Consider the following 18392-nt stretch of genomic DNA (forward strand, 5'->3'; position numbering starts at 1 on the left):
AGCAATCGCCACACATAGAGGTACTGCATAGGTGAAACCACTGTCAATAAATCATGAACAATAAGCAACAAAGACTCGTTACCAAAGGATTTCAGATTCAAGGTATACAAAAGAGAGAGACACTTATCTTGACTGCGAAGCAGCAAAGAAAGAGGAAGACAAGGAAGTGTCTCTCTGCTTTGTATACTTTGACTGATTGCCATTGGCTGTTATGAGGAGGCGTGGTTCAAAGTCTCATGGAATGTGATGCTTTTTACTTATGTAGTTTATTTTCCATTGGCTGCTGAGTTCAGTAAAGAAATTGAGAAAGCATAATCAGAAGCCTCCGGTCCTGACATAGAATCAAAGGGCGATCAGACAAATAGACTTGCCATCTCTGCCTGCAACGAGTACTGCCACTTCAGGGCTAGTCTGCTTAAGGACGCGATGTTAACCAAGATGGCGGGGGCTGGACATGAGGTAATTGCAACACTGGAATTAAGGAGCAAACAAATCCCCTACCACAGTATTCAGTTTTCCACCCCTTTACTCTTGAATCTTCTTATCACTGACTCTTCCTTAACTTTTTTAACCTTTCAGAGTTACTGGACTGTTTGGAAAACTTTTTCTTTCCTTTAAATCTACTCCAGTGTTGCAACCATCTTGATAGCGGTGAACACACAGTAGCCTGATCGTTTTAATCATGATTTTTTAATGCTCTGAAACCATCCAAAGAGCTAAGTTGGTTCCCTGTAAAGAAGTTGCTGTTCTGCTTACATTTCACATGCTTTATTTAGTCTTGTTTTTGTGTTGTTGGCGTTAGTTTAACACCGAGGCGCAGCAGCAGGGCTGTTTCAGCTGTCTCCCTTCTGTTGCCCTTTCCCCCACAACTGTGTGTTTATGCTTCTCTTACCAGTGTGCCGCTCTGTCCTTTGCTCTTCCCCCACACGAGGGAGCAGGCTTGCTGTCCTGTTGCTCGGTATTCTTTCTGCTTTGCCACACTTTTCACAGGCACCAGCTATTTTCTCACATGAGTGCCTCCCAAGCTGTGCCTCTTTGCTTTGCTAGGTTGCTCTTTCCCATAAATGAGCTAGGTGTCAAGGTTGTATGGCTGTGTCTGTGTCTGCTACTCCACCCTTCCTGAGTGAACCCTCAGACTTGAAAAGTAATGTTAGCAGGACAGTGTCATAAACCCCGTACACCAGCAGATCAAGACTTTATATTTAGATAGCTGTGCACTTTGCACCTGTGGGTTCTAGTCGTATTTCAAGAAACATGTTTTAAGTTTGAATTTTTTACACATTTGAAATGTTGCTGATGCTTTATTGATTAAATCTGCATTCACCAGCTAAATTATGTTTAAAAAGTTATTACTTTTCCAAGTCATGGACAAGAGATGGTTCAAAGTGCTGCATTCAAGTTGCAATATAATCTGAAACCCTTCATTTAAATACTCTTTCTGGCAGCATCTCCAAGATCTGTTTTTTAATTTTTTGGAAACGTTGTGGTGGTTTATGTCCAGTAACTTTGCATCCAACAACTTACTGATGATAAAACAGGCCGTGCAAACACATATAATTTTGACAGTGCCTCTGCAGCTGTTTTTAACGTCTATTCATAAAGGATAATACAATACATTCAAGATAGCCTCTACACATACGTGCACATTCATCAATGCCACCTAATTACACTCTACTCAATACCACATAAATACACCCCACATAAAACTCCACACTCCACACTATGCCACATAATTCCCATCAGCTTAATTTCACTCAAAATGCCACACAATTCCACGCCACACAATTCAGCTCCACACATTTCCTTTCCACATCACATAATTTGACAACAAACCAAAGCTCACTTTCGTCCTTGCTTTCTCAAGTTGCCACAGTTTTTCCGACTTTACCTTCCTCCTTCTCTCCCTTTTTCGTGTTTTTCTCTCTCTTGCTCTGGCTAAAAGTCTTATGAGAAAAAGCAAGTGCCGGTTTGTAAAAATGAGTGCTGGTAGGGTCTACCTGCAAGCACCAGTTAAATTAAGCACTGATTTGTTTTCTTTGACATGTATGCTAGTTTGTTTCTTGTTACGTCGTTTGTAGAAAATAAATTGCAGTTAGCACAGCGGAGACTTCCTAACGCACGTTCGAACCCATTTACAGCATGTTTCGAAATTTCAATGTGGAATTGAAGTAAAACAAAGAAAAAAGATTTTTTAAATGTATTTATTTTGACTTTATTTACATTTTTTGCATCTACTGAATGCATTACTTGATGGAAAGGATTTGCTCAGCAAACATGATGGGCCCGATTCACAGAACTAACTTAAGACAAAATCCTAAACTTACTCATTTTGGTATTCACAGAAGGCACTTACTCATTTCGGTATTCACAGAAGGAATTTAGGAGTCCTAAAGTTAGGACTCCTAACTTCTGTGAATACCGAAATGAATAAGTGCCTTCGGTGAATACCGAAATGAATAAGTGCCTTCGGTGAATACCAAAATGAGTAAGTGCCTTCTGTGAATATCAAAATGAGTAAGTGCCTTCTGTGAATACCAAAATGGTAGTAAGTTTAGAATTTTGTCTTAAGTTAGTTCTGTGAATCGGGCCCATTAAGTCTCTCGGCAAAAGACATTGACCTCTAGTTAAGCACTGAGGAGAGGGTCATAACGCGTATGTATTCAAGCTTTCAGGTCTCAAAATATTTACTGCCAGGAACTACTTTAGAGTGTTGAATGGCACTAGAAATGACCGTGTTGGGGAATAGCGTCGGGGTGGTGGGGTGGGAGGGAGTAGCAGCACGAAAAAGCATATTAGTGGCAACCGGTCTGTCTCAAGTGTCAAATGTTAACATTTTTCAAATCCAGATTTCAGCTTGCCCTTTACACAGCAAATACACTGGCAAATTATGTATTTTATTCTGAAGGTCGTCTTGGCACAACCACAAGTACTGAGGGAAACAATATGCAAGAATATGGCAATGGTTGTGATGAAGTGTTTTATATAGTGGTTTCTGCCACAGCCTTCCGGCTTCACAGCACAGTAACTCATAGGTGCTATTGAACTACAACACAGCAATGCATGTTACACTCCTCTCTACTCCACTATGCCCCACTCTACTGTATGCTAATGCTCTCTACCATACTCCACTATACACAATTGCACTCTTTGCCACTGCTCTCTACACAACTCCAGCATTGGCCACTCCACTGTACTTTGCACCACTCCAATCTGCCACTCCACGCTACTCTGCTATGCAAAACTGCACTCTATGGCAATGCACTCTACGCTAATCCAACGTAATCTTTACCATTTCACTTTACTCTACGCCAATAAACTCTTTAATGCACCACTCTAAACCACTGTTTTACAATCTGTGCCACTCCACTGTACTCCATTGCATTATGTGCAACGCCACTCTGTACCACTATACACACATTTACTCTCCACCATTGCACTCTACATCAAATAATTACTATACACATAATTCCATTGCACACCATGCCACATATTTACACTGCACAAATCCACGCCACACAATTACACAACTAACAATTCGAATCCAACCGACATATTTCTACTCAAACCACATACATCCACTACATAACACAAGGATAAAAAACACTGCCATATACAACGCCAATAGCTCTAACTCAAAAAAATGCGAGCCCTGTTGCATTTTTATTGCTTGTTACCTTTGTCTCTTCCTAGGTGCTTATTCCGTTTCAAGCCTCTTCTCCGCTTCCTTACCCAGTTCTCCTCTATCTCACCTCTTCTCTCTCCATCACTAGCTGCTCTGCTTTTCTATCGCTTGCGGGTCTCTCTTGCCGCCACCATCAGCCTCATTTGGAGTTTTGGGTTTGGAAGTGTCGTCTGTGGAGGGGGTGAGGTGGGGAGAGTGGAAACACCTTCATTTCATTTTATATGGGTACTTCGGCCCAGGATGAAAGTGTGAAGGGTATTCACACGCCATTAAATCAGAGGTTGTCTTTACAAAGATGGAAAGAGCCAGGTTTCCACGGCTTTCCTAAACTTCAGAAGGGAGGACTGACCCAGTGTGTAATGGCAACTCATTCCAGAGCCTGGCTTCTGCCACTGTAAGGCTCAATCCGCCCATGGTTTAAGAAAGACAGAGAGGCAGATCTAATGAGTGCCCAGGCTGATAGGGGTTAAACAATCTGTTACCGTCTGTTACCCATGTCTCGGTTATAATATTGGTTTTCTTGAATCAAACTGTGAATATTATGAAATTTTTTACAACCGAATGAGCATCAATAAGAGTGCCAAGTAAATAATTACATAAGGTAGGACACGCAGGACCTTATTACGATGGCGGTAGGACGGCCGTCCGACCGCCGTTCTGGCGAGCTCTTTCCAACCACTGAGGCCAGGAAGCTACTCCCTGCCATATCAAGATGGAACTGCTGCTACTGTGGCGGCCACAGCTACTGCGGAGCACATATCCCCGAATATGTCATTGAAAATGTGTACAAAACTCACAGAAAACATGTGAAATCCACACACATGCATGGCATATGTGGGGATTTGCCTTGTGCACCATGTACCGCATTGCTGGAGTATGGTGGGATGTGGACAGTCAATGGGGATACATACTGCAGAAGGTCTTACCTGAATTCCTGCGCCCCCAGGATCGTGGTCATCGGGGTTCAGCTGCATGAGTGTAGGGTGCACCTGGAGGAAGGGATCCACCATGAAGACTGCAGGAGAGAAGTGAAGTTGAGTGAGTATGCACCTAGGGGTGGGCGGAATTTGCGGAATTAACCTTCGCAAATTATCGCGAGAATGTTTAAAATTATCGCAAACAAGCAGAAATATCGCGAAGATGCGGAAGTTTTTTTCCGGCATGTTCGCGAGATTTTCTGCATGGTTGCGGGTCGCCAACTTACCCATGTGGTTGCTTGCGGGCGCGGCCATCTTGTTTTGAGTTGTTCTCGCGGTGCATGATCGCGAGAAGAAAGACGTGATCGCGCGACGCATGACGTCACTGCGGGCGCGAACTGTCGCGAGACAGCGCAAATGGCTAAAAACAATACAACATCTCATGGAGAACGCGACCGGATCAAGAAAACTTGTCGGCGAACGCAGGGATTCAGGTAAGGCGATCGCGCGCGCGCGAGAATGTATTATTGTACAGCGCGAGCAAGAAACAAATTATCGCCAAGCTGCGGAAACCGGAATTTTTGACATTTTCGCGCTCTCCGCGGAACGCAAAAATGTCAAATTATCGCAATTTCCGCGAACGGAACAAAATTTTTGCCCAGGCCTATATGCACCCCGAATCCTTTATTTCCGATGACGTAAGGCAGGCGGTCAGACCTCCACGTTCGAGTTGTCGAAAACCCTAATCGTAATCCAGGCTGCAGTCAAAGATCCCTGTTACCCTGTACTGCCCTAAAGCTGCTGTTTTTCTCCGACCGCCATCCCGGTGGTCGGAAAAAAACTGTCAAAGTCGGCGGTCTTTCAGCAGTAGGTCGGAGTACAGGATTCATGCATCGTAATCCAGCAGTCGGACCCACAGCTTCCAATGAGACTCCGGTGGTCTGACCACCTCCAACAAGACCACGGAGGCTGGTCCGGCCGCAATTATAATCAGGCCCATAGTTGGAAGGGGCGAGACAGAAGGATCACTCGGAGGAGAAGGCTTAAGAGCTTTTACTGCCTTAGCAGCATGCTTCATGAAATCTGACACGATATTTAACTCTACAGCTTTTTGTAGTCAAAGTTGAAAGTGGCAATAGTGCAAACTGATCAAAGTGCGCACCGTTTCAATTAATTAAAATATAAACCACCAACATACAGACTGAAACCATTTTCAAAGGGCAGTGCTTTATTTGTAAAATAATAGGTGCCGGTGCACAAAGCGCTGCTCCTACGACCGCGGCTGGCGCTATAAAATGCCATAGCGTGATTAGCACGGGTCCACATCAGGCCTCTTTAATTCACTGCCAGTCACTCCCTGTCACGTTAGCTCACTCTTAAATGTGTCTGCTTTCTCCCTTGGGACGGATTGTATGTGTTTCTTTTCCTCTGTCTTTTATTTTAGTTTTTCCGTCTGTTGGCCTCTGGAAATGTCTGATTTGGCCAAATAAGTGCCGGCCCCCAAAAATAAGTGCCCCGCACCGGCAACCACCGGCTCAAACTAAGCACTGATTAGCAGCAATTTTAGAATTGGTAACACATAGTTTGTACACAATAGAGGCTGCACAGGCGCAAATTCACTAACATTAAGTAGGGGCTGTGGTGGAGTCCTTCCCAACCCCTAGAGCGCTAACTCGCAAAACGACAGCTTTCCCGTGGAATAAGCAAGCAAAGAGTCAAAGTGCAAAGTGGCAATAGTGCAAAGAGATCAGAGTGAGCACCGTTTCAATTAATCGAAATATAAAACACCAACATACAGACTAAAACATAGACAAAGGATTAGCAACAATTTTAGGATTCGTAACCCCTAGTTTGTACACCCTGGCACCGTTGCAGATTCAGTAGCATTAAGTGGAGGCTGGGCTGAAGACTTGCCCAACCACTAGAGCGCTAATTTCTAAAATGATGGCTTCCCCATGAAACAAGCGAGGGAGCATCCGAAGTGCAATAGAGCAGTGTTTCAAATAATCACAATATAAAACAGCAACATGCACACTATAAACTTTAAAAAAGGATTAGCAGCAATTTTTGGAATTGTAGTACAGTGTATGTACACCGAACAGAGGAAGCAATGTTGTAGAAAAGTGCAGCCTATTTGTACATACCCGCCACAGAGCCAAGACGTTTCCCTCATGGTGGCTTCCATCATCAGGCAGAAGCTGCGTAAAAGGGATCATTCTGTGAGACAATCCCACCATCCTCTTGTGTGCTGGCAGTGTTCCTACATCTGAGGGGTGCTACATTTGCAGTATCCACATTACAAGTGCCCTCCAGTCCACCCATTGGGACTGCAGGTGGACGGCCCACACTCAGGTTCATCAGCCTTCACCTGCAATTGGAGAATAGAGGAGGCCGAATGAACCTCCACTGTTTTTGGCAGAAGATCCATTACCACCCTGCTCCAAATCAGGCCCTACAAGTATCTCTTCACCTATCTCTCCTCTCTACTCCCTTTTCTCTCGCTTTTCCTGCTCTTCTTCTTTCTTTTACATTGCCTGTTTGTCATTTTTTTTTCTCCAGGGAGTTCATCTCCAAGACTCGACCTGGCAGTTTGGATCTGCGCAGTCGTCTGCAGATCCCAGGGTGATCGGCCTCAGCTTAGCAAAGTAAGAGCATGCACCGCTGCCATGTTGTAAAGATGCACCTTCATTTCGTAGTTGGAAATCGTTATCCGTGAGCAACAATTAGGGTTACCAGATTTATCAGCTGCAGCCCATGCCTTGGACTCTGGTACCACTGGCACTCCTCTCTTATCCCTAATCTCAAGACATTGAAAGCAGGGAAGACAACAGAGTAAAGAGGACTGTAAGGACCATGTTTACTGTTGTTTCCACTCCTTTCTCCTCACCCCTGAAAAGGACCAAGGGGCAGGATTTTAACTCTGTGATGTCACTAGTGGTCAAAGAGTGCATGATGTCACATCCGCTGCCCCATACATTTTGTTGAGTAGATGTCCATGTTGGAAGCAAAGACAAGTCTCCCATGTTAGTTAGTAGGCACTTTAATAGGAACTCTGGAAAAGTTTGCAAAAATAGTCAGAAGTGGCCTAGGATTGTTGTGGGCAGAGAGAGTTTGAGTCCTGGGACAGGTGTATTTGATCTGCTGATAGCAAAGGGCTTAATACTTCACTGTAAATTCCATAAACCTTTACTGAACCCAAACCTTTGCTTAGAAGTCTGAACTTCAGTTGTAGGGAGTGCTTTTTGTGTACGCTCACTCTAATTCTATTTCAGCTTGGTCCCATCCACTTTCTTGTTTGTCCTGGCTTGGCTAATTTTATTCTCACAAATTCAATCAAGAACTATTTCAACGCAAGCTCCTTGGCATGTAAAAAAGTCCTAGAGCAGGTTCCTCTAGGGAATAGAGAAGCAATGAATTAACTGGAGTGTCAGCAAATTACTTTTTGAACATCTGGGTATACCCCCTCTATATTGCTTGACCATTATGTTGCCCCAATGTATATCGACACAACAACTACATCGTGGGACATCACATCTCTGACAACTACATCACTGAGGTACGTTAAGCAACCTACTTCTGGATCTATGCTATCAATAAAAAATAGATTAAAATAACTTTAAATTGATTTAATAATTTTGAAGGTCAGGGATACTCACAAAAATTAGATTAACTTACTTCAAATATATTCAAATAAATATCATTTCTTAATGAAGTGGAGATGTTCAGTTGGTTCCCTGTGTCCCCTGCTCCTAGATATATTAATAAATAACGTTAAGTAAATAAATTATATAGAGAGATAAAGGTTAGCCTATTGTTGTAAATAAGTTTTAAAAATACATAGATTAAAAGGTTAAGGATGTGGTATTATAATAAAATAATAATACATTACTTGAATGCATTTAGAGATAAGGCAGAAGTTATTAAAGTGATTAATATAAATAACCTGAACGTGACAAAAAAAAATCTAAAACGGCTTAAAACATTCATATGCCATATTTCCCAATTAATTATATATATTAAAAAGATAGTTTAAAAATGTACAATGTTCTAGTGCTTGCAATCAATTTGAAATTCTCCTAAGGACACGGAGGCAAGTATTATGCTTTTAACATTCTCAACTACTCCACAGCACTTTTATATTGAGCCAATTCATGATATACTCACAGATGTCTGCATCAAGAATCACTCATATGCTGATGATACACAACTCTACTTGAAAGTCCCCTTTGCTACGGTAAACCAATGCCTCAAATACTGCCTGTACATCAACCAAACCTGAATGCCCAGTGGTTACCTGAAGATCAACCCAACCTAGAGAGTATCCATGTCAGTAGCCTAGAACAACATTCAAGGAACAGTACAAATATGTCTTCTGATGGAACTTCACTGGCTCCCCTTTCCAGCCTGGAACATCTTAAATATCAGCATTATTTATAAAACCATCATGACCAAAACACCCCCACTTATCTGGCAGACAGGTCATCATCCCTAATGGTTCTCTGTACACTTGCAGCCAGGATACTATCAAACTGCAGACTAAAAAGTGTAAAAAAAGAAAAAAAACAAGGCTTCATGCTTTTTTCATTTAAGTGTCCAGGATCTGGAACAACCTCCCCATATCCATCAGAACCACCCCAAAGCTGCTCCATTTTAGGAAAGAGTGGAACACTTACCTTTACAAGGAACACTACATCACAATACATTCACCGTCCACAACCCAGCTACCTCTCCTATTACTTTTTTACTTTATGCTTGTCTTTGACCCTGTACAGATCTTATCTGCCTTTTGGTCCATTCTATAGAAACATCATATACATACATACATACACACATAGATACATACATATATCTGTTCATCAAATGCTTCTTCTTCTGTGCAATGTACCCTAAATTGCTTGGAAACTATAGCAACACCAAATCACCACAAAATAAATAGAAGTGCCAAAATTCAAAAGTTTGCTTTTTGTCACATTTGTTAACTTTGTCATCTCGTGAACCTCTAGATGCTTTAAAGCAAGGGTAATGTTTGGGAGAAGGATGACACCTGCAAAACCTATCTTTTGCAAAACAATTCCCTCAAGGTTTTTGCTGAACGTCCTCCACAAAAAGATTTCTTGCCAGGAAATTTCTCTCGTAGCAGACATTTTGTTAAAGGAACAAAGTTTGCAACTGTTCAAAGCTGGAAATTTTATATCTTTCTCAACCGAACACCTAAATCTTTTGAACCTCCATGCTGTCTTGGAGAATAAAGATTGTTTATTATTTCTTCTATCTTACTAGAATATATAAAAACATTAAATAAAAAGGGAAACAAAAGAAAATAGGTGTCTGTTGGCTTAACGGCTTGATGTGAAAGGCCATAGATTTGTAAATCAGAGCTTTGAGTCTAGGAAGAGCAGGGTCTGATGGAGTTGAAGTCTTGATAATGACCCAATGGTGTCTGGTTGAATCTCATGGTGTGGTAAGTGCACACAATCCTAATGGTTGGCCCTGTTCAGCATCAGAGATGTGTTTGATTGAATAATCCTGAAGTCTCATTTTGTCCCAGACTTCATCAGCACGGTATATTGATTCTTCTCCCACCTCAAGTTGAATTTCTTATTTTCGTCTGTTCTTACTACAGGTCATTTGTTCAGTTGGGCGAGCCGATAAACCACTGATCCATCAGACATCAGTCCCCCAGAGACTAGAAACAACTCTGCAGCTATGGGGGATCACTGATGAGACACAGATCAAGGCCATTCACCAAAAGGTGGTAGACAAGGCTGAGGATGCTCTGAGAGCTGTTATTGAGATGGAAAAGAGCCTGTCACCGGAACAGCGTGGAGGCAGGAGAGCACAGACAGACGTCATTGGTGAGGAACTTGATGGCATTACTAAATAGTCCCCAAGAATATATTGGATTTTTCTGTGAATTATGTAAGAATACCAATTCGACCCCTTTAATAAGAAAAATGGTGAGTTGTGAACTCACATTGGTACCACCAATGTAAGCTCATCCACCACAATTCAACCCTTCTAAAAAAAAGTATTTCAAGAATTAAACACTCACTGGCTATTCATTTAAATAGACAGATTATTACCAGTACTAACCTCTTTATAAGACTCATAATCAACACCTGCCAGTGGAGAGCAGAAGAACTGAATTGTGTCATGTTGTACCAATGGATATTTGCTGAGTTCAGTCTTCGCTAATCACTTGGCATCCTCAGTCAGCGTTACTAGTACTTCCAGGCAGTGGCTCTCCACAGTGAAATTTCCATAATCAGTCCATGTTTGGTTTCAACACGTGATTTGGATTGGTGAGGGATATGCCTACAGAGGTGTTCCTTGGGTGATTGGGTCTTGGACCTTCTACCTTAACCCATGTGGATCATCGAGTGTTAAGTTAGGTGGCACTCTGAGGTGGCTCGCAGTGGGGATTGCGATTCGGGCAATAAGGCCCCCACTCAACCCATGTCAGCTATTGTTTGCTGGATGCTCCTTGGATACTAATGGACCTGTTGCTGGCGGAATGGGTCGTGTCCTCCTTTTATGTGGCTAAAGCAAAAGACTAGATTGCTCCCTGACTTACCTGGACCAGTCCTCTGGCTGGTTAAGGCCATCACAGACCCAGCTCCAATGCTTTGAGGATCCCAACTCCTCTCCTGCGCACTCTTTCTATCATGCCTGTGTCTCTTCTCTCTTTGACCTCGCCACTCTTGGACTTCACACTTTGGCCTTTCTATGCCATTTGATTTTTGCCTTTCCAGTGGCCTTTTGCTCTTTTCTCACAATCATTCTCACCCTTCTGTTGCTTCTTACTCTTCTCACACACTCTCTCACCCCTCTGTTGTCTGTTTTGCACTCCTGATCACTTGCGCTGTTTCTTACCCTCCTTTTGTGGAACTCTTTCTCACTCTCCTGTTGCCTTCCAATGCTGTTTTACACCCTTGTTACTTAAACATGAAGTACCTTGAAAAAAACACGAAGCAAGAGACATTTGGCAAAACAGCAACAGTTCGTTTGATTAAACATTGCAGGAGCAGAGTCACAGGCACAGGGTCTGAGAACTTCCTCAATTTACAATCATTCTGGAGTAGGTTTCATACAGTTCATTGGATGTCATAAACCGTTCGGTCGATCCTTTTTTGGTAGGGAATGTGAACTGCTGTCTGGGAAGTCATAAACTATTGCATCTGATAGGAAATCCAGGTGGGCCTCAAACTTGCATGGACACAATACAGCCATCGGGTAATGTGTCCAGATGTCTGGCATGGGAGCGCATGATTATTGTGTGTACTGTGTTTGCTGTGCCCTGATTGTCTATTTGTTCCAAACTTTATGTGACTTTATGGTGTTTTGGGAGCGCGCACACCCATCCCGCCATGTGTGCTTTATTGGAGCCAATCTACCTGGACCATTGTGCTGTTGTTGTGCCTATCCATGAGATTGATCTGGGATTTTCTGTTTGTGCGTTTGACTTCTGGCTACGTGCCTGTAGGAAAGTAGGATCTGCTTTCCTGGTTACTCCCCCTTTTTGCATAGTGTCAGTGTGTTTTTGACCTAGTCTGCTGGATCCTGCTAATCAGGACCCCAGCAACTGTGCTTTCTCCCCTAAATTGACATGTTAAGTACTTTGGTACCTTCACAATTGACTACTGGTGTACCCTTGTAAGTCCATAGTTTATGATATAAAGGGACCCAGGGCATAGGTACACCAGGGATCTGCCATGGGCTGCAGAATGTATTGTGCCACCCATGGGAGTCCACTTAAACTGTGACTGCAGGCCCACCATTGCAGCCTGTGGGAGTTGGTGCCTGCACCTCTCACGACAGACATAAGTTTCCTTATATCTGAGGTCAATGCACGTAAAACCTATGTCACCCCTATGGCAGTCTCTTCAGCCCTGAGGGCCGTATGCTTGGTTATAAGTGTGAGGGTGCATGAGCAGGATACCCCTACAAACCCCAAGTCGATTCTCCAGGCTTTGGAAGTGGGGGTCAGCCATTCTAGACATATAGTGGACATCAGTCATTACGAGATGTCTAACTATATAGTGACTGCACCGAACCCGGTCATGTTTGGTATCAAACATGTTGGAATCATACCCCAACACTGATTCCAATGATGGAAGTATGATCCCATGTTACTGGGGGGCTCCTTTAAGGGACCCCCCTTGTACTCCTGGCAACAGCTTTTCAGGGTCTGCAAGATAGCTGGTGCTGATGAGGACCACAGACAGGATTCTGCCCACCTGCTGCTGAGCCAGGCTTGAGCAGGGGAAGGTAGAACAATAGGTTTCCTGTCACATGGAGGTGTGACCACCTCCCAGACAATACTGAGTGTATTGATCTAGGGAGGGGGCTCTTGCCAGCGCCACCAGACTGATTTGAAGGGCACATTTGCATTTTAAACCAGTTGACGGAGCCCTTAGCTACCGCATGAAACTGGACAAAGGACATAGGAGTATCCTTCCCTCTGTCCAGCCCCTCCTCTGGGAGGGACCCCAAACCATTCTAATCCTTTCCTTGGGGTATTTAAAGGCCCCCCTGTAGGTGGGTCCTCAGATTCGTCATCGGGCAAAACTCAACCCTGAAACTACACCATTGTTCACTTGTCTGGAAACTTGGACTTCGTTGGACTTCGACTGGAACCAACACTGCAAGGCTGCTGCTCCTGATCTCACTGTTCTTTAAGTCATCTTCGTTGTCTGTGTCTGTGTTTCTTCCAGGTTCTTTAACAGACCTGTGGGTATCAAGGACACCTCAAGTAATCTCCCTTGGGTGAAGGAGTCACTCCCCTGCATCTACAGACACCGCAACAAAACTGACTAGTCTGCTGCTCCTGTCGTCCTATGGACTTCCCGAGGCTCAGCAACACAGGTGGTGGTTCTGCAACTCCCTTGAGGCCTGACCTGTCCTCCCTGCAATTTTGAGGCCTGTATCCCTTGTTGGAACTGCTGGGACCCCTGTACACTGCGTCAACTTGGCTTTGCCAAGGCTTGTTGGCTCTGCACTCCAGAGATCTTCGGGCTACAAGAAGCTCCAGCCTCCAGCACCCCTTCTCCCAAGATCACCATCCTCATTACATCCTCTGCACAGTGGGCTTCATTCTTGGTGAGCTGCTCGAGGTCCTCTAGGGACTCCTATACCTTCAGCCTGTGGGTCCTCCTGAGGGCTTTCTACTGCTTCAGTGGGCTTCCCTGCTTGCTCGGGGCCTGCTCTGATTCTCCTGCTGTTGTTGAGTCCCTTGGACTTTGCTGGCCCCACCTTTGCTCCTTCTTCATTCTCTGCGTTGAACCCAATTTTAAAAATGAAGAGGTGAGAGCATGGCCCAATATATCAATCTTACCAATAACTGGATCAGAACTTAAATTAATTAAGTTACGTGACATTAATAAATAATCAATCTGGGAGTATGAATTTTGAGGATTAGAAAAAAAAGTAAAATCCTTATCTGTTGCATGGTGTAATCGCCAAATACTCACAAGTTTGGTAGTTTAAAGAAAGTTTTGAGTGCATGAGAAGCTTTGGGGGCACGATATGTCGTAGAAAAAACTCTGTCTAATAAAGGGTCACATATCAGGATATATTTACCACCAACAATCAGAGAAAGATTACCTGTTATGTTATATTATATTGAATTTATAAAGCGCAACTTTCACTCCGTGGAGCATCATGGCGCTATGCGGAGCCCAAAAGACACACACAATGTTAACTGAGGGGATCGTATGAGTGATCTACATAGGGCATCGGGAACGGCAAAAAAACTGTTTTCAGGGCCTTTTTAAACCTGGTTTCTGTTTGAATAAAACAGAGCTGGGTCGATGGAGCATGTTCCAGGCTTTGGTAGCGACCCTTGACCCTGTTTTCAGGGTAGGCCGCTCCCCACGCCGCACAGCACCACCTGTGTGTCCGTGTCCCAGCCGCCGCTGCTGCTGTAAGTTCGCCGCTGCTGCTGCCCTCATTGTGCTGCTTGTATTTTACTGTATTTCTGCTTATTTGCCCTTAATTCTTGATTTCTCACTGTTCACTGGTTACTTCTGTGACTGTGGCCCTCAATTCTCTATTTTTCACTGTTGTGCTTGTATTTTACTGTATTTAGCTTTTTTTCCCCTCTGTTGTCTGTTGGCCTTATTACTTGATTTCTCGTCCTTCCCGCTGTTTCCCGCCGCTGCCTCCCCTGCGGCGCCGCCCCCCCGCCCCCCTGTGTGCCCATTTGCCGCCCCGCTCCCGCCTCCCAGCTGCTCCTCCCTCCCACCTCCCCTTATATGGCGGCCGCTGCGCTGGCGAACCAAACACACGCCTAAGGCAAGCCCATCTGTGCGCCAGCAGCGCCTGGATTGCGCCCAGCGCCAGAACCCCTAGCCCCTGCGGACACCATGACGCCCGACACCGCTATGATGCCAGCACCCTCCACGCACTCAAAACCGGACGATCACACAACTGCTTCCTGGCCGCCCGAAGCGCACCCAAGAACCCTTCTCCTGCCGGAACTGCAGCTTCACCAGCACCCGGCCACCCAACCCACCGACCAGGAAAGAACCCAACTACCTCAGATGCATTCTTCTCAACACCTGCACCGCCCGCAAACACGCCATTGAACTCTGGGAGCTACTTGACTCAACCACCCCAGACGTCGCCTTCCTGACAGAGACCTGGCTGAACCCCTCCTCGGCACCCGATATCACCATAGCCATCCCGGAAGGCTACAAGATCACCAGCAGGGACCGCACCAATGGAGTAGGAGAAGGATTCGCCATCGTCCACAGGAACACTCTGAGAGTCTCGACCAACACCGACGACACCCTCAGCACCTCCGAACACCTGCACTTCCAGATCCACACCGACCCCATCACCACCCTCAGAGGAACCCTTGTCTACAGACCCCCCGGACCCCAACCACAGTTCAGCGACTCCATCACCGACTGTGTCAGCACACACACCCTCGCCTCCACAGACTACATCCTCCTCGGGGACTGGAAATTCCACCTCGAGAACAACAACGACACCAGCTCCACCACCTTGATCGACAACCTAGCCAACCTCGGACTCAGACAACTCGTCATAACACCCACCCACTCCGCCGGCCACACGCTTGACCCCATCTTCTCTGCAAGCCCCCACATCTCCTTCAACCACACCACCAAACTCCACTGGACCGACCATCGCTGCATCCACTTCACCTTCCGGAAACCCACCACGCACCACCGCACCCAACAGATGCCTCGCCGCTGCTGGACCAAAGTCACCGAAGACCAGCTAACCACCACCCTCGCCCAGAGCCCACCCGCCGACCCCACCGACTCCACACCGCTGCCCGCAACCTCAGGCTGTGGATCGACGACTGCGCCAACACCCTCGCCCCGTTCAAGAATCCCTCCAACAGCCACACCAGCAAGAAAGTCTGCGGGTTCACTGAAGACCTCCTGGCCTCAAAGCAAACCTGCCGAAAGCTAGAGAAGAACTGACTCCGTGAACGCACACCGGACAGCTACGCAGCCCACAAGAACGCCACCCGCAGACACCATCACCTCATGAGATCCTCCAAAAGGGCCGCCTAGATAACAACGCACACATCAGCAAAGAGCTCTTCAACATCGTGAAGGAACTCTCCAACCCCAGCTCCAACACCAACGACATCCCAACGTCCCAAGACCTGTGCGACTCGCTGGCCACCTTCTTCCATCGCAAGATCGTAGACATCCACAACAGCTTCAACGCCACGACCACCCCGACAACCACTTAGACCTCCGCCCCCATGACCACCATCCGCACCAACCGTCTGCTCTACAGCATCAAGAGCATGAACACCATCCACTACGGATCTCCATCAGACCCATGCCCACACCACATCTTTAACAAAGCCAGCACCGCCATCGCACCCCATCTCCGGAAAGCCATCAACATTTCCTTCGAGACAGCAATCTTCCCGGAGAGCTGGAAGCACGCCGAGATCAACGCCTTACTCAAGAAACCCAAGGCGGACCAAAAGGAGATCAAGAATTTCTGGCCCGTCTCCCTGCTCCCGTTCCCGGCGAAGGTCATCGAGATAACCGCCAACAAACAACTGACCAACTACCTCGAAGACAACAGCATCCTGGACCCGTCCCAGTCTGGGTTCCGCCGCAACCACAGCACCGAAACTGCCCTCATCGCAGTCACCGATGACATCAGGACACTGCTAGACAATGGAGAAACCGCAGCCCTCATCCTCCTGGACCTGTTAGCCGCCTTCGACACAGTCTGTCACTGCACAAAACGCACATGCCTCCACGACTCCGGGATCCAAGAGAAGGCCCTGGACTGGAACACCTCCTTCCTCTCTGGCAGAACACAGAGTGTCCACATCCCCCCTTCCGCTCCGAAGCCACCGAGATCATCTGCCGCATACCCCAGGGCTCATCCCTCAGCCCAACGCTGTTTAACATTAACATGGCACCGCTCGCCCACGTCGCCCGACTACACAACCTCAACATCATCTCTTATGCCGATGACACCTAGCTGATCCTCTCCCTCAGCAAGGACCCCCACACTGCCAAAACCAACCTCCACAAAGGAATGAAGGCCGTCGCCGAATGGATGACAAACAGCTGACTGAAGCTGTACTTGAACAAGACGGAGGTCCTCATCCTCGGATCCACCCCTTTGGCCTGGGACGACTCCTGGTGGCTGACTGCACTGGGAACAGCTCCAACACCCACCGACCACACACGCAACCTAGGGGTCATCCTCGACTCCAACCTATCCATGACTAAGCAGGTCAACGCCATCTCTTCCTCCTGTTTCAACACGAGGAGCATGCTCCGCAAGATCTACAAGTGGATCCCCACCAAAACGAGAAGAACGGTCACCCAGGCCCTCGTCAGCAGCAGGTTATACTACGGAAACGCCCTCTACACAGGAGCCTCGGCCAAACTCCTGAAACGGCTTCAACACATCCAGAACGCCTCTGCACGCCTGATCCTCGACATCTCTCGCCGCAGCCACATCATACCCCAGCTGAGCGACCTGCACTGGCTCCCCGTCAACAAGAGGATAACCTTCAAGCTCCTCACCCACGCACACAAGGCACTCCACAACATCGGACCAGCGTACCTCAACAGACGACTCATCTTCTACACCCCTACCACCAGCTCCGCTCTGCCGACCTCACCCTCACCACAGTCCCCCGCATCCAAAGAGCAGCCTCCGGCGGCAGATCGTTCTCCCACCTCGCTGCCAAGACCTGGACACCCTACCCATCCACCTAAGGCAGACCCAAGACCTGCTGACCTTCAGAAGACTCCTCAAGAACTGGCTTTTGGAACAGTAGCAGCATTCCCCTGTCCCCACCCCCCAGCGCCTTGAGACCACCACGGGTAAGTAGTGCGCTTTACACATGCTATGATTGATTGATTGATTGATCGGTACCTAGTACCACAATTGATTTCCTACCCTTTGTTGTGTACCTAAAACCCGGGGCTTCAGAAGGTTTGCGGTGGAAAATCTGAGAGTGCAATGTGGTACATAGTGGGAAAACCTGTCTCGGAGATAGTGGGCACCTAAAAGGTTGAAGGCTCTGCAGGTAATTACTAGGATCTTAAAGAGGACACGTTTGTGGATGGGCAGCCAATGGAGTGTGTTTGGGGCAGATGAGGCTGAGGAACGTCTAGGCCATTTTAAGACTACACGTGCAGCTGCGTGTTGGACCAACTGTAGCTTGTTTGACACTGACTTATTGGTCCCTGTATAGAGGCTGTTCCAGTAGTCAAGTCTGGAAGTGATTAGGGCCAGTGCAACCGCCTTTCTGGCCGTGGAAGAGAGGAGAT

At 46.4% G+C, this 18392-nt stretch overlaps 1 protein-coding gene across 1 annotated transcript in view; it reads left to right on the top strand.

Moving 5' to 3' along the window:
• Positions 1–18392, top strand: part of LOC146839571 (carnosine synthase 1-like) — a 464396-nt gene that overhangs the window by 327601 nt on the left and 118403 nt on the right. The window contains exons 7-8 of the mRNA XM_085650354.1: positions 7159–7244; positions 10223–10454. Coding sequence (XP_085506480.1) covers positions 7159–7244; positions 10223–10454 — 318 coding nt within the window. The remainder of the gene's footprint in view (positions 1–7158; positions 7245–10222; positions 10455–18392) is intronic.

Source organism: Triturus cristatus, chromosome 4_1, assembly GCF_964204655.1.
Source record: "Triturus cristatus chromosome 4_1, aTriCri1.1, whole genome shotgun sequence".
Classification (NCBI taxonomy): domain Eukaryota; kingdom Metazoa; phylum Chordata; class Amphibia; order Caudata; family Salamandridae; genus Triturus; species Triturus cristatus.